Source organism: Chrysochloris asiatica, unplaced genomic scaffold (genome assembly GCF_000296735.1).
Source record: "Chrysochloris asiatica unplaced genomic scaffold, ChrAsi1.0 scaffold00005, whole genome shotgun sequence".
NCBI lineage: Eukaryota > Metazoa > Chordata > Mammalia > Afrosoricida > Chrysochloridae > Chrysochloris > Chrysochloris asiatica.
In genome coordinates this window covers 39,878,636-39,896,135 of record NW_006408523.1, presented here as the reverse complement: position 1 = coordinate 39,896,135, position 17,500 = coordinate 39,878,636, and the positions used below count along the sequence as shown (strand labels likewise).

The 17,500-nt window shown below is 38.5% G+C and overlaps 1 protein-coding gene across 1 annotated transcript in view; it reads right to left on the bottom strand.

Annotated features, from left to right (window-relative positions):
• Nucleotides 1-1,515: 1,515 nt before the first annotated feature.
• RNF219 (ring finger protein 219) overlaps nt 1,516-17,500 on the bottom strand; it is a 53,553-nt gene continuing 37,568 nt past the window's right edge. The window contains exon 6 of the mRNA XM_006832019.1: nt 1,516-3,228. Within this exon, the coding sequence (XP_006832082.1) occupies nt 1,692-3,228 (1,537 nt within the window). The 3' untranslated portion in view covers nt 1,516-1,691. The remainder of the gene's footprint in view (nt 3,229-17,500) is intronic.

Genomic DNA, 17,500 nt, shown 5'->3' with positions numbered 1-17,500 from the left:
ATAATGAGTGAACACATGAGTTAGCTCTGTTCCAATAAGACTTTAATCAGATACATTTATGGGGGTGGAAGAACTCAGAAAAAGAGGTGACAACAGTTCCCCCACTCTAAAAGATTACTGAATGGTACATGAAGAAACTGCTGACTTGGTGTATGTTTTGCTGTGTATATTCTCAACAACAACAAAATAAAATTATATATAAAAAGACTTTATTTAGAAATACTGAAATTTGAATATGTCCAGAAATATTATTCTTCTTTTGATTTTTTTAAGCATTTAAAAATGTAAAAACCATTTTGGCTTGGAAGCCTTACATAAATATAGGAAGTGGGCCAACTCTGGCCCATGGGGCATATTTTGCCAATCCCTGTATAAGATCAATAATTAAAAAACAGTAACTTTTCCTGGTCTTTGTGGGTCAATTCAATATTAGAAACAATATCAAGGATTACAGTGCTTATGACATCCTTTATTCAATTCACATGGAAAAGCATGCAGTATTAATGTCGAATGTTCAGTGCACATTAAACAAGTCATCGGCATACAAACCCACTTTTAAAGGCATATACAGGTATACCAAACATATTTGGAATAATAATATACTTTTTCAGAGGCTAAATTGAAAATTTTGCTCTGCTTTTACCTATCCTCATCCCCCTCCCTATACACATGCTTCATGAAAAAAGAAAATCAGCTTGTTATACATAAAATATGTTGTGTAAGCCAGTTGAAACTTATTTCACTTAAGTATGAAAAACATAGCAAGCAACAAAGCTACCATGCATACAGAATTTACATAAAGAAGAGTAACATGCACATAAGAACTTCACTCCAAAAAAGCTACCCTGGGACATGTCAGTGGATCACGAACTTGGTAATGAGCTGAACATCTGGAATGAAGACTACCATGTTTAGACTTCTTTGAACCTGAAGCCTTCAGAACATCTTTCCAAACACACTCAAATTTCTGATATTCCACACACATGAAAATATGAGCAAACATACCCTACCTGACACAAAGCGAATATTTTCAAAAAGAAAATGCATTTTTTAGTATAAGTAGAATGTTTCTACAAAGACTGGACAAAACACAATGTTTAACAAATACAAACATATACGTAAAATCTAAATAAAATAAATGCATATTGAACTAAGTAAGGTTAAAGAGCTATTTCTCCATCATGACTTTGCCTAAAAGTTAGGCCATCATTTAACATAAATAAAAAGGGACAGGTAAAATAAATTTCCACCACAGGAAAATTTTTTTTAACTCAAGTGTTTTTATGGGCAGTGTGTAGACAGCACTAAAGGTTTTAAGAAATCCAAGTGAGACAACTAAGGCAGATCAACTGTGTCTAAAAGTCAAAATTCAAGAAAAAATACCCCTAAGCCAGATACATATAATATTCTTTAAAAACAAAACAATAAACAAAACCCCCTTCTTACCTTCCACGATCAAAAAGATCCCCAAACAAAAACATAACCTCATAATCCCTTTAAATATAAAGCTCCTACTCCTTTTAAAATGAACAGCAGTATTCTGAGCACAGGCTAACCCACCATTCGAACTTGACACTTGACTTCTTTAAAGATTACAATTCAAAATTGTATGGAACTTTTTCATGAAAACAAGTAAAGTAACTTTTATATTCTTTGCAGGACAAAACCACAAATGACATCTTTCTTATTAGTCAACTTTTAGTTGCTTTTGAGGGGCTGGCATTAGAAAGGCTGCTCTGGATCTTTCTTTTCGTGGAATGATTCACATTTTTATTCCTCTTTTCAGGCACAAAGGAAGTAGACCAAGGAGACTGAAGGTGGTTGTGAAGACCATGCATCTCTGAGGACATTTTAAACAAAGATGACCCAAACCTTTGATCTTCAAATAGCCGGTGTGAAGTGCTTAACGAAACACCCTGGGAAAACTCTGTCTGAAACAAACAGCTTGGGGGTTTGATTTCATTAGTTCCTGGATTGGAACTGGGATGGAGTGAAAAATCTTCATTCATTTCTTGGTCTGATGGAGGGAGAAGGAAAAAAGAAGTGGATTTCCATTCATTTCCATTTTCTAACTGATCAGTAGTTAGAGAACCTTTGGAAAGGTTTGGCTTAGTTCTTTCTTCCAACTTATCTGGTTCATCAAGAAATTCACTGCTCTGTGATGACTTCGATAATGCATCCAAATCCACTGACTTAAAACCATTATTACAGGGGCTCTTGCTATTATCTGACTCTGACATCATCGAATCCAACTCAGAGATTTTGTCCAGGTAAGCTGCGTCCATTGACGCTTCACTGGATGTTCTTGTCCGGTTCATTTCAAAAGAGCGAATAGAATTTAACCTTTTGGATAAACATGAACCTGATTTCTCATTTGATTTTGAAGTTATTTCCCCAACAGAATTTGCTATGGTGTTCCCCTCTGAGCTTTCAAAACCCAAGCTTTGAGTATAGCTTGTGGGGCAACAGTTCCAAAACCCTGTCTTTGGGGAAGTAAAACAGTCTGATTTCTTTTCATTCTCACTTCTACTTGTAGCATCCTCTGAAGAATCTTTATTACTGACACTAGAATCACAAAAATCATCAAACACCAATTTTCTGAGATGATTTGAGTGCTTTTTGGAACCTCCTGCTTTGACCACAGAACTCTCTCTATTTTCTGGAGTATTGAGCTGAAGGCAACTAAGCGACAAAGGAGTACAAGGAGCTGGAAGAGCATACAGTTCTTCATCTTTGTAGGGCACACAGTCACTTGTTTTATTTCCCCACTCTCTTTCTAAATAAGTATCCATACTTGCATCTGTCACATCTAACATTATTTCTACCTGTTTTGGATAAAGCTCTTTGTTAGAACAATTTGGTTCTGTTTTACTTGTGCTTTCCTGCAAGGCAGAGCTGGTATCAGAAAGTCTGCTGCTGGAAGGCTTTGCTAGTTGTGAAGAACTCGAGGTGGATGAGCTAGGCTGCTTTCTGGCACCATCACCTTGGCTCTTTGATGCCACGTCCTCCTCGCTGCCTTTACTCCCCTTGCCATCTGCAGAGAGTGCTCTCTGACAAATTGAATTCACAGACACCTTCTCATCACTTGAACTCTTTAGCTGTGCAACTTGAGATTCTAGTTCCTCTATATATTTATCACTTCGTTCCAGGGCTTTCTTGAGGCGATTGGTCTCACGTTCATACTGTTCTACTTTGGACTGAAGGGCAGCAACTGTAAACCTTCCAAACCTGTAAAAAAAAAAAAAAAAACCACACACACAAAGACAGAAGATCAATAAATCTTTTAGCTTAAGTTTTTTCTTTCCTTTTCAAAGATTAAGAGCAAATTATCCTATTCCATTCTAATTTCACACAGAAAACAGAAAACATTTCAGATAATTTATTGAACAGAGGAAAAGAAATGCCAGGTATAGAATCTTCTAAAAAGGATTTCCTAGTCCCGGTGTGGCACTGATGCTAATCACAAGGTCAGTGGTTCAAACCCACCAGTCACTCCTCGGAAACCCTACACAGGATCACTATGAGTTGGAACCAACTTGATGGCACTTACCAACAACAACAAGCATATGGTAATAATGGCAAAAGATCTAGCAGGATAATTTTATGTCAAATCAGACTTGTTGTGGCAGAGGCAGAAACTTGCTGATGATTTCTCTTCCAAGAACTAGTACTAGTAAGTCAGCTCATACATGCATGAAGAGTTATCCCCTAAAACAATGACAAAGATTTATGATAACATTTGAACAGTGGTCTACATCTTGAAATATTTACATTCAATCATTTTCCTATCATACAGCAGTGTTTTACAATACATTTCTTATACAATGTCACCTTGTCAAACATAAAATGCCAATTTGAAATTCAGAAATTTTAGTAGTCCCAGGAGGGGTGGTTTTAAATACTGATTTGGCCCCCTCCCTTTCAGTTATAGCCACCCTTGATCTGAAGCTTTTATTTAGTTTTTCTGAGCACTAGGCTTTAATTCATCTCAACTCTACTTATTTTTGGCACTTTACAACCGTATGCGACATCAATCTCATTTCTTCCAACTTTGAAATACAAAGTCAGGGCTTGTGGTGCCAATACGCTGTGCATAAAAACATTTTCACATTTCCTAAAAGGGAATGTTTTAGAGAGTGCTAAAAGAGAACACCAAAAAGTCGGCCCTTTCAACCAGCCAGCCAGTCAGTCAGTCAGTCAGTATCATCTTATTTTCATGATTCCCTCAAGAATAGGGACTAGGTTGTTTAGAGAACAATTTTTGAGCACACAGTATGGGTTAAGTCTTCTGATGTCGTACTATAGGATCAGCACTGGTCTGCAAACCATATTGATTGGCAGTTCAAACCCACCAGCTGTTTCTCAGAAACCTAATGCAGGATCGCTATGAGTTGGAACTGACTCAACGGCACTGAATAACCACCACAAGTGTGGGTAAAGGAGGTGCACTTGTGGCTGGGGGCACAAAGATGAGTAAAACTACCCCAGCTCTAGGGATATGAAATAGCTACCTGAAACTCATCTAACAACAAATGAATATCCCATCTTTTCGAAAACTGCTTTTTATGAGCCTGCCTTATATTCTAACTCCATGAAAAAATGTAATCTCTTCCTCAAAGTTATTTTTTTTTAAAAAATCAGGTTTTTAGTCACCTTTATGATGACTGGAATATTGATCCATCTTAAAGAATTTAGGGGTTGTCAGCTTGCAAGAAAACACCTGGTGAAGGTGACTTCTAAAATGTGTTTTATGCTATGGCTTTTTATCTTTTTCGTTCCTTCTCTCTAATTAGAAAAACAATCATAATTAAAAACATGTATTAAGTATTAAAAAACAACCCTAAAGCAGCAGCAGGAGCCGTCACAGTAATTGCACCTCTTAGAGTCATCCATCATATGTTCTGAGTCCACTTAATGTCCATCACCTCCAAACCCAGCACAACCTCACTTCCCAACTCACCTCAACATTGTCCCCACTTTCTTGTCACTGAGGGGAAAAAGCAGGGCCCAAGGTAAATATAGAACCATAAAATCACAGGGTTAGAAAGGGCCTTAAAAGACATGATTGCTGCATATTGATCTACTCACTGCAATTAACTGATCTCCCAGAGAGAGAGCACACTCCCTTCAACTTCTAAAAAACAAAGCAAAGTCCACAGTAATAAGAAAATCAAAAGCTATGACAATAATAAGCCTCCCGGCTTTAAAGATCGTTTATTACTATGAGTGTCTATCTGGTTAAATGAGTGATGAAAATTTTTCTTCTCTGTAAAACGAAAAACATTTTTGCTTATAAATGTAGTATTTGATACAGCTATAGTTTCTGCAACAGAACTTCAAAAAGTAGACAAAGATTTTTAGATGCATCCAGCAAAAGTGCCTGTGAGTTCTTGATTGAAACTACTTTGAAACAATTCACGTTTTTAAATGGAAGAACTGTGTAACATGTTTATTTAATGCCAACCATATTAACATAAGCATGCATTTTAAAATTTACTTACGTGCAATTTTTATAATATTTATAATAAAGGCATCCTAAGATAAAGAATGAAATCATTCAAAATCAAGTTATGCTATCATATAAGTTGGCTGTTATCAAAGGACATCCTTGGGAATTGAGAGGCTTGCATACATAAAGCTCAGTGACATATATGGAATGCTTCCCTAAATATTGTTGTTGGGTGCTGCTGAATCAATTCCACAACTCCATACGACAGAGCAGAACTGCCCCATTGGTTTTCCCATATTATAATTTTTATAGAAACACTGCCAGGTCTTTCTCCTAGTCACTGGGTGAGTATGAAATCTCCAACTTTCCAATTAGCTATCATGTGCCTAACCATTTGAGCTACCAGTTTATTTCTGGTATTAATTCCTGTACATGTCATTTTAAACAAGGATGGTGAGGCTGTATCATATACACTTTGATGATGTTATCAAAAGGGACTAGTCCCTGGAGAAGGCCATCATGCTTAGTAACGAGAAAGACCTTTAATGAGATGAACTAATACAGTGGCTACAAGAATGGGCTCAATATAGAAAGGATGGCGCACGCTTGGGCAGTGTTTCATTCTGCTATAAACACAGGGCTGTTATGACTACAAAATGAATCAGTGACCCCTAACAACAGTTTAATATGTATTTGCCTCTATTTTTATTTTTTAATTTTGCTTTTTAAAGAGGTAAGTTAAAAAATAGCTCAGAACTGGTCAGTGACAGGCCTATACCTATTTTTTGTACCACCCTCGGAAACCCTGTACAGGGTCGCTATGGGTCGGAACCGACTCGACGGCACTTAACAACAACAACAACAACAGGGAGAGAAGAGAAGTACAATGAGAACTAACAACAAAGGCCAGCAAGGGAGAGTACACGACACGGACAAGCAAGCATGAGAAGTCACTGATGGAGATAGGCTGTTTTCTAAAAGGTCATTGCCCCCAATTCCCCGAAGTTACCTTTCAATTCCTTACAAGTCTATAGCACTTTGAGTGATCAGACATTTCTTTTTACCATGCTAATAAGGGGTCCGTGTTGGTAGGTAGGCTACAGAATGTGAAGAGAAAGCCAGGGAGCGGATCAATTAATCCAGCCTTGTGATTTATTTGTTTTCTGTCTCTATTAGAGTATAAACTCCAGGAAAGCAGGGATTGTTGACTGCCTTACATTTACTCCTAGACCCCTACTAGCACAATTCTGGATACACAGCAGTTCTTTATTAGTTATTTTTCATTAAGTGTCAATTTCACACTTTAAGATACATCAATGCTTCACTACACCAAGACAGCACTATCACCACTATCACTACAGGATAAGCTACTGGTCCTTGAGCCGGTTATAAATGTAAGCATTATGAGAGTCAATGCATTACTAAGCAAAGTGTAATTCATACACGTGACTCTTAACTTTCTGATACCAAAAACAGCAACAGAAATTGACATACACACAGTGTAGCTTTTTTTTTTTTTCCCCAAAATGTTTATCCATTCTACACTGTTCTATTAAAAAACCCATCCATTTTTACCTTAGTAAAAGAATTTAAAAAAGAGATGAAACTTTTGACATAGGTCCTAGGGAGTTTTTTAGCTTCCTCCTAGGTATTTATGTCAGAGTCCTGGTGTGACACTGTGGGATAAGCCACTGAACTGCAACTGCAAGTATAAGCCACTGGACTACAAGGTCAGTGGTTCAAACTCAGCAGCCGCTCCTTGGAAACCCTATACAGGTCGCTATGAGTCGGAACTGACTAGACAGCACTTAGCAACAGCAGGTATTTATGTTAAATTTCACAAAGGGCAATTTACTCTATCACACAGAGACTGCCACAGAAAAAGACAAGGTGAACAGCTTATTTATCTTTAGGTTTTAATACCTTCTTACTCACACTAATTCCAGAGTACATAATATTAAATGAAATCAATGCCAAGGCAAGCCAGAGGGATTTCTAACATCACTTACCATACTTCCTTTTCCTGAGCAAATCTGAAAATGGAGTATTTTTATAAACACTCCATTAGAGACCAAAAGGCTTTGATTTTCAAAGTAGCAGTGATGGCCAAAGGCTTCATTATGCCAGACAAAACATTGTAGAGCAGTTTGGGAAGTGTAACTGATATCAGAAATATATTTTGCCAGAATCTAGAAGAAGCGTAAAGGATTTTTCAGTTTGCAATGTTAACTAATGTATATATTCTCGATGAGACTGAAAAAGATGAGAGCTTCCCTTATCCTAACAGCTACGCAGCTAAAAGACGGTTTGGGCCCTAGAAGAAGTGAGAGCAATGGGAGTCCTATTGGTCTGAGCACACAGGAATGATACTGCCGGGCTGTGCCACCATCCTCCCATGACTGGCTGATTTTCAAAAGCAGATGATCAGGCCTTTCTTCCTAATTGTAGTCTGGAAGATCTCTAAACCCTGTATAGCATCATAGCAATACAATGCCCCTGCTGAGATGGACAGTGTCTGTGCATGAAGTGCACTGGCTGGGAATCAAACCTGATCTCTCACAGGAAGGAGAGAATTACCACGGAACCACCACTGTGCATTTTATTTATGTAGAGCAACCCTTTTGTATTTGTACAACTGAAAGGGAGTAGAAACTCAGTATGATAGACTAGAGCCAATATACTTATCTGGAATAAACAATAGTGAATTTTAAAGTGCTTCTCTAACAACAAAAAAAGACAGTTATTAAAGACCACATTTTCTCATAGTGCAGTGCACAAGAAGAACAGGGAACAGGGATACGTTTGAAGACAGTAAGAAGAAAGCAAATGTGGTAAAAGAACAAATTCCATTTCCAAATAACAAAAGAACTAAGCACAATTCTTTGCTGCATTAGTTGAGTTGTAAAACTTTTTTTGAGGAGCTTCACTTTACCTCTTAAATTTACAGCGGCACCTTTAGTAAAATAAGAAGATTGAACTGCATCAAGGGTCAGCAAAGTATACATAGCTCATTGCTTGCTTTTGTAAACAAAGCCTGATCATATGTGTACATACTACCTATGTACTTTCTGGATGTAGCTTTCACATTACATCCAGAGACTTGCCAAAAAAGACTGTATGGCCCACAAAGCCTACCTGGCCTTTTACCAAAAAAGTTTGCCAAACCATGCACTAGATGCTCTTTATGTCCTCTCCAAGTTTAGCTTTTTAAGTTCTGGGAAGTCAACTTTATTGTTGGTGGTATTATATGCTGTTGAGTCTGTTCCTACTCATAATGACCCTGTTTAGGGTTTCTGAAACTGTAAATCTTTGTGGGAGCAGAGAGCCTCATCTTTGATCCTTAAATACTGGCAAAAGGAATGCTCCCTGTGAACACTCAGCATTTTCAATTAACTTGTATTAGTTATTTAATGGAAATCATTTTTCATGTTGTTAGTTTGTTTTCCCTCAAAGCTTAAAAATAGTTCTTTGAATGAATTACCTTAGAGGTAGGACAGGCCTCCTATGCGAAAACCTTAAACAGGCGCTGGTGTGGAAGAGTCTGGTATGGAAGTAACTTACGTGACTGTATGACAGAAAAAAGTCACGAACCCAGGACTTTGCCCTTTTCACCAACAAAAGCCCAGTGGGTTGCTGAGACCCACCAATCTTCTTAAGAAACAAGGGGAACACTGGGAGGTAAGCTTACTTGTGGCCTCAAGTGTTTGTAATTTTGAGTCTTTTGCCTTACTCTACCTGAGGGAATAGTGACACAAAGCAAAAGCCATCTTTGGATCTGAACTTGCATGGTTTGGCCTGACAGCTTTTCAGTGTGGAGATTCTTGCTTGCATTGTTCCAATAAGTACAAATTTCAGTTACCAAGGTTTAATTAAATAATTAAAGCATCCTGCCAGTTTGAGGACTAAGGTGCACCTAGCCCAAGCCATGGTATTTTCAATAGCCTCATATGCATATGAAAGTTAAACAATGAAGAATTGATGCATTTGAGTTATGGTACCGGAGAATATTAAAAATAGCATGGACTGTCAGAAGAACAAACAAATCCAGAATGCTCCTTAGAAACCTAGATGGCAAGACTTCATCTCTCATACTTATATTGTCTACGGGTTGGATTAGCACAGTGGCAGCAGCAATGGGCTCAAGAATAACAATGATTGTGAGCATGGCATAGTACTAGGCAATGTTTTCTTCTGTTTGCGTAGGATTGCTATAAATAGGAACCGACTCTATGGCACCTAGTAACAACAATTAAATAATACCAGTTGTACAAAAATATGATTCAAATTTCAGTTACCACTGTATATGAACTGTGAGTAATTGGCATAAAGTAAAAAACTTCATGGCTAGAGTTTCAGTTCATAAAATGTTATATAACAAACAAATGTATGTTACGGTCAGTGGACAACTGCATTAGGGGTTTCAATGACCATCAGAAACTGCTTATTGTGCATCTGTTATTCCACTTGTGGACGGACAGCAAAGCATGCAGCTGTGCTGCTTCTCTGTCTCCCAGTGAAAAGCCCAAGTGATACTTCATAAATATGGATAACCCAAAGGAAGGAAATGGTCAACCAGATAAAGAAACAAAAAGTGATAACACTGGAAGTGAAGTCAGTATAAATGGAGTCATAAATGATATTGCTGCAAGTAGGAATGATAAAACTGCCACCATTTGAGATACTCTTTAGATAGGTCAGATAAACTTAGTTGGGGGCAAACTTAAGACCTAAACGAGGAAAGCAACTGTGCCTAAATGATGATGTCCAGAGAAGTGACAACAGCAAAACCTTCACATTACATGAACTTACTGAGCTATGAAAAGCACGAAAGATCAAGTATTGGAAGCTGATTCCAATTTAAGAGTCTGACAATTCCTCAATTTATAGAAATAATGCTTGTTCCCTTACAAACTAAATGAAAACAAAACACAAGCAGTATTTAAACTATTTTTATATGTTTTTACAAAGAAAACACTTTATTTCTTACTGTTTCTATGGTTTTAAATTATATTACATAAATTTTAGTGTTTATTTTTATTTAAACATGAAGAGGTGGAATTTTTGAGGGATGAATTTTTCATTCCCCCTCCTTCCCTTTCCTTAATTTCTTCACCTTAAGCACAATCTACCAGTTAAGAGATTCCATGGCAATATGTCCAACTAATGAATCCAACCTTGTGTGTGTGTGCAGGGTAGATCAAACCCAAAGCCCATTATCAACGAATCAATTTTGACTCACAGCAACCCTAAATAGGGTTTCTAGTATCATAAATCTTAATAGGAACAGACAGTCTCATCTTTTTTCCCACTGAGTGGCTAGTGGGTTTGAACAGCCAGCCTTGAAGTTAGCAGTCCAATGCCTAACCCACAGCACCACCAGGGCTCTTACAGGACAGGTTTTGTTGTTGCTGTTAAGTGCTGCTCAGACAGTCCCGACTCATAGCAACACTATACAGGGTTTCCAAGGAACAGCTGGTGAGTTTTGAACCATCGAGCTTGTTGCTGAAAGGTCCAGTGCTTTATTTTACAGCACCACACATAGGACAGGTATTCTAGAGAGTGAGGGCAGGGAGGACCTGGACTGTAGGAAACTCAAAACTATATTTGGTAGTAGAAATGGGGGTGGGGACTTGAAATCCTGGACTCCTAAATCTGACCTATTTCCTAGAAGTTGTTTGTACATTACTGTGTGTGTCTCAGCTTTGTGTATGTGTTACTGGGGTTTGCAGGGTGGGAAAAGTATTCTCTTTTTAATCTACTAGGGAAGTGGCCCATTCATTTTTATCCACAACTGAGCTCTATGACTTGCCAATGCTCCCTCATGAGAAAAATCTTAAAAACGAAACACAGTTAAAGAAAATGCTGTATTTCCGAGAATTTGTTAATCACAATAATATTGTTGAAGGCCAATCCTAATCACACTAGTTGCTTCTATAAAAAATACTAAATAATGTGAGTATATTGAGAGAGATTTGGAAGAAATTCTTCCTTTCTGAAGATAAGATACAATTTCTGTTCCTTGGCCCACCATAAGAAAAGAAAGGGTACTTTTGGGATGGAAGGAAGAAAAAGAAATGATGCATTCCTTAGGAAAGCATTGGGTTCAAACCTGGGGTTCTGCATACTGTTAACAGTCAAGCAACTAATTATCCATTCCTCTCTCGCGTGGAGATTTCTATACATTTGACTCTAATAGTGCAATGATTACTTAATGTGCCTTCCAATCATAGTCTTTGCAAATTCCCACCAAACAACTTTCTCCTGATGATGGAGGGAAGATGCTGATGGATTATATGATTCAGTGTGAGTGGTCATTAACAATGTTAAATGTGAAAACTTGCAACTACAGCATGGTATAAAATGAACATCTCAGAAGTAGGAATGGGGGCAATCTCACTATCAAAAAGGAAAGACCAGGTGTGGAACATGTCCTTTTAGATACTGAGATCCCAGATCAATGAACCTCCTAGACACAGGGACAGAATGCTGCTGACACCAGAGAAGCAAGAGCAACAGAACCAAGAGCCAGAGCATGAGACAGAGCAGTGGGCTTTGCAGACCACACAGATCATTTAAGCTGAGTGATTTGGGGCAGTATGCTTGCTAAAGAGTGGAGTACCTCCAGGCAATTAATTGGAGAGCTAGGTTTGCTGACCCAGAGAGCTAGAGTTGAGTGCCTTCAGGCTGAGGTTTATGGTGGAGTAGAGTGCCCAGTGAGCATTTGTAAGCAGTCCTAAAGAGCTTTGAAACACCGCCTGAACAGAGCACAGGTGGGGCAGAGGGACAGAGAAAGGCTAGCCTGTGGGCAAGGCAAAGGAGAGCTCTCCTGACAGGAAGAGCTGTGCCCTGAGCATTTTCTGATCCTGTATTGTACCCTCTTAACTTCCCTAATAAACACTATGACTGTTGAGTAGGGTATTTGAGTTCTGTGTGGCCAATGCAATGAATTATTGAACCCAGATGAGAAGTAGAGTGCTGTGGGAGTTCTATATATGTACTACATTATTTCAAAGGTGTTTTTCCCTAAGCGACAGTACCTTCAATTTTCTATTTAAAAGCCTTTATTATTTCCCTCCTTGGTCATTTATGCTTTTCTTTACCATTGAAAAAAATGCCCATCGCACAACACACAGAAGAGCTTTAAAAAAGAATTAAGAATATTTAAAAGAAACACTTAACAAATGAAGAAGATATAAAAAGTCAGAAACATTGTGAAGACACTTTATCTTTGTTGTGATCTGGCCTTTCCAGGTGAAAGACAAAATTCTCTTACACTTAACTATTTTCATGAGTACAGGCAGTTGTTTTATGGACACAAACGTAGTAGTATATGAAGTAAAGTTCTATAATAATCTACTTCCTCAACTAGGACTAAACACAAGCAATACATGTTTCCTTATTTGTATAAATCTAAGGGAAGCAGGATTTAGAAAGGGTTTAGCACAAAGTCTGCATGCACAGCCAAGTGACTAGCATTATTGTAATATTTATTTATTTATACATCTGTAATAAGGAGCTCTGGTAGAGTAGTGGTTATAAATCAGGTTGCTAGCCTCAAGGTTGGCAGTTCGAAACTACCAGATGTTCTGCGGTAGAAAGATGAGGCTTTCTGCCCATAAAGATTTACAGCCTTGGAAACCCTGTACAGTTGGAACCAACTCCATGGTATGTAACAAAACAATAGAAACATGGAAAGGAGTAAGTAAGAAAGCAAGATGTGGGAGGATGTACACAAAACCAATTGATATTTACCAAACACCTTACTATAGGCTAGACAACGGTTTACAAGTATTTCGAAAACTTTCAAAAATCACTTATTAAGGTGGCCTTAAGGAAACTACAGCATACATTACCTTGGCATGTGTCATACCAAAGAGAGTAGCTATTCATTATTTAAATAAGGACATGATGGATTCATCTGAATCAGAACCATGAACTGAAAGCACAGTGTTTCAATGTGCTAGTAAAGTAAGCGCACTAATAAAGTATTAAGGTACACATGATCACACCTTGTCTACCTCATACACACTCAACAGGCATGTTTAGCTACAAGGAGAAGACTTACATATGTGACATGAGAAAATTTTAAATGCAAATTTTGGGGACTTACATTTCACACAGGTACCTTTGTCTTAGGATCTAATTTTAAGGAATAAAAACATACATACTATGTTAGTTTTCATATTAGTTTTATCACAAAACAGAAACTGCTTCCATATTTTAAAAAATAAAAAGTGTCATCATTTCCCATTTAAAGACAATACTTATATGGATCATAGAATCAGTCAAAGCATTAAGTTGCTTATAGTAATTAATTTCTCCTTTCTCCACTTCCCAGAAGTACTGTTCAAAAATCAAAAGTGATAAAAATATAAAAATCATACCTCATATCACTAATGTAATTCATTAAAGGAAGTTTTTGTGTGTTCTTGTTTTATTTAAACTAGCCAAGCATTTGCTAGTTGAAAATGTGATGTTGAAAATTCTCTCACTAAGACACCTAGAGAGTCGCAATAGAAACAACTTGAGTGTTGGATAGCACATATAAACCGAAGAACAGATTAGTTACCTTTTATACTAAGGGTTGAACCCTATACAGAATCAGCAGGAATCATAGGAGAAACACGTAACTAAACTGTGCTTCATGGTGGCCACTTTTCCTCCCTGTTTCTGTGACAAGTGGGGACTTGGTCTTGGTTTGGAAATCACAACTCATTAGCTTCCATTTTCAAGGTAACTTTCCTTCTGTCTTGGTAACACAATGAGCAACATGCAAAGTTGTCCCAAGTAGATGCTTGCCTCTCAACAATACTTTCTCAGTACATCCTGTAGAGATGGACTAACCTTTTGACTATGGAATAAATTCACTCTATTCAATATATTCCACTTCAGTTACATCCAGAAATGTCCCATTTTTCTGCCTTAAAGTTTATGAGACATTAATAGAGATCCTAAATCTTTAATGCAGAAAAAGTAACATTATGCTATTTCACATTGTTTTATAGTTCTAAGAGAAAAGGACTTCAACCTTTTGCCCAAATACAACAACAGCACCAACAACAAAATCTTAAGAGTGTAAAAGAATGCAATTATCATTGGGAAAAATAATTAAAATATATCTGGACTGGTTGTTGTTGGTATGTGCTGTGGAGTCGGTTCCGACTCATAGTGACCCTGTAGAGGGTTTCTGAGGCTGTAAATCTTTACGGGAGCAGAAAGCCTCTGGAGTGGTAGGTGTCTACAGTTTTCACTTTAACAAAAATCCTCTCATTCTTAGCATAAGGAACAATCAGACACAAAACAAAACCAGGGCTTTGAACTGGTTCAGATATAGTCAATGCAGCAAAACGAACAGACCAGAATTTCAAAATGTGGGTGCCTGGAATGACAACTGGGACAGAAAAAGTTATGAGTGAAAACTCTGGAATTAGAGACACAGAAGAAGTATGAGCGAGCCTTTTCAGAAACTGATGTGGGAAACTGGATTGTGGAGAGCAACACATTCAAAGTGGCTGGTTGGGCTGCCATCTTTGAGCAGGGCACTGTCCTTCAAGCATCCAGATTTTGTGAATTCTGCTCTGTCCAGGTTTTGGTTTGCCAGTCATGACTGAACAGAAAAGTGATTCGAAGTCCTGCATAAAACAGAGTAAGAGACTGTGATCTAGTCACCATGTCATTGTTACTCAGATGACAGTTACTAAGGACTAATGTGTGCTGAGAGACTAGGAGGAAGGGAGGCAAAAGAAGTAGAAGAAATCGTCCAGGTTCTCAAGCAGTCTATAATCTCTCTGACAATCTTATTTTTTTGTCACTAGCTCCTAAAATATTTTATCAGCACAATAAAGACACGTTGACAGAAAACTGCAGTAACTGTCTATTCCCAATTAGCTGCTCTCCTGAGAAGGGCCCCTCAGGCGGCTGAGGGTCTTGAGCACACCTGACTGTCATAGTATGGCCCCGGGGTATCATCAGGCTCTCATGACACTCTACAAGTTCCCCTTCTGGGAAAACCAAAGGGCACAGCAGAATCAGTTATGGGATCAGGCAGGGGTCAATACCAAGAATCACTGCATTCATCAGAGCAAAATCATATGAAACAAAAATGGTCAGAATAGGTCAGGAAGGAGCAGTCAAGGCCAGCCAGACCTGTGTGCTGATGTGGAAGCAGAAATCTGGGGTAGCTGGAGTGGTACTGGCGTATCTTGAGACAGTGTAGGCAGAGCAGACCTGTGAATTGGAAAGGGAATCACAGCTCATAGATAAGGGCAGGAAAACCTAACACAAGTAAGATTAACTAAAGACAAAAAATCTTGGCCCAGAACCAGGTTAGACCTAATTCTGTCTCCTCTTCCCTTCTCCTCTCTAATTCCCAATTTCTGGGGAAATAAAGAGAAAATTTTCAGGAAATCTTTCTGCTCTCCTCGTTCGGAGAACTGCCAGGAAATGTGTGCTTCAAGTCTCAAGGAAGCTCAGATTTGAACCTCCCAGTCAATTCCCTCCAAGTGAGAGGAAAGAATTTGAGAGTTCCTTCTTTTTGCCAGATTCTCCCTCACCACTCTCCACACACTTGTATAAATGCACATATATGTATATTTTAAAAAATACGTCTTAGACTCAAAGAGCTGACAAATAGTTTTAGGATGGAACAGTCACGAAACCTGGGTCACTATACAATGTGATCACTGGAACAATAGGACCACATGGTACAGTAAAAAGAGGAAAGTGTTCCTTTTGTCTGGGGAAATCATGAAGAGCTTCCCATATTAAGCAATAATTTGGTTAGATCGCAAGGAATGGGTAGAAATTTACCTGACAGATTAAAACTTGGGCTATATCTTGCGGGCAATAGGGACTCACCAATGTTTTTTAAGCAGGCCAGTGAGATAATAAAATTTATATTATAGAATCCAGGCACCAATAAAGCAGATGCTTGAAGGTTTAGAGCAGAAAAGAAGGGTAAGCAGTCAGAAGGTTGTTACAATAGCCTGGCCAGGAAATAATGAGGATCCAAAATGGTGTGACACTGTAGGATCAGCACTGAGCTACAACCCACTAGGTCAGCAATTCAAACCCACCAGCTTCCTCGGAAACCCTATACAGGAGGGTTAAGTGGCAGAGTGATAGACTATACTGAACATAGTTGGAAACTATGACTCGACAGCACTTAACAAAACAACAACTGGTGGAAGAGTCCTGGTATGGCACAATGGGTTCATGCACTGGACTGCAAGGTTGGTTTGAACTGCAAGGTTGGCGGTTCAAGCTCACCAGCTGCTCCTCGGAAATCCTACACAGGGTTGCTATGAGTCGGAACCAACTTGACAGCACTTAACAAAAACAACAACAAAATAGTGGAGAAGTACTGGTGTGGTGCTATAGGACAAGCACTAAACCACAAGGTTGGTGTGAAGGGTGGCAGTTCAAACTCACCAGCTATGGGTCAGAACTGACCCAACAGCACTTAACAACAACAACAAACTGGTGGAAAAGAGAAGAAGATGGATCACAGAGGCACTGAAGTGGTAGAGTGCTAGAATATACTGAACAGTTAGGTGTGGAGTGAGGAAACACAGGAAGACTGAGGTTCTTCACTTTACTAGATATGATGTGATGTGGAAGCAGAAATCTGGGGTCGTTGGAGTGGTACTGACATGTCTTGAGACAGTGTAGGCAGAGCATGAATAATTTTGAATCCAACAGCCATGGTCCTGATTCAAAATAAGAAAGCTGTGAAATAATTACACAAAACCTGATTATTAGCAGCTGTGATGCATGCTAAGATGGAAAAATAAAAGGTTTAGAGAAATTATAACAAAGGAAATTAATCTACTTTAGGGATGGGTGTGGCATTTACCTCATATAATTCAAAGCATCTAGTATAAAGTTAAAGGAGCTCTGGTAGCGTAGTGGTTACGAATCGGGCTGTGAACCTTAAGGTCAGCGGTTTGAATCTACCAGCCACTCCGCAGGAGAAAGATGAGGCTTTCTACTCCCGTAAAGATTTACACCCTCGGAAACCCTGTACAGGGTCGCTATGGGTCGGAACCGACT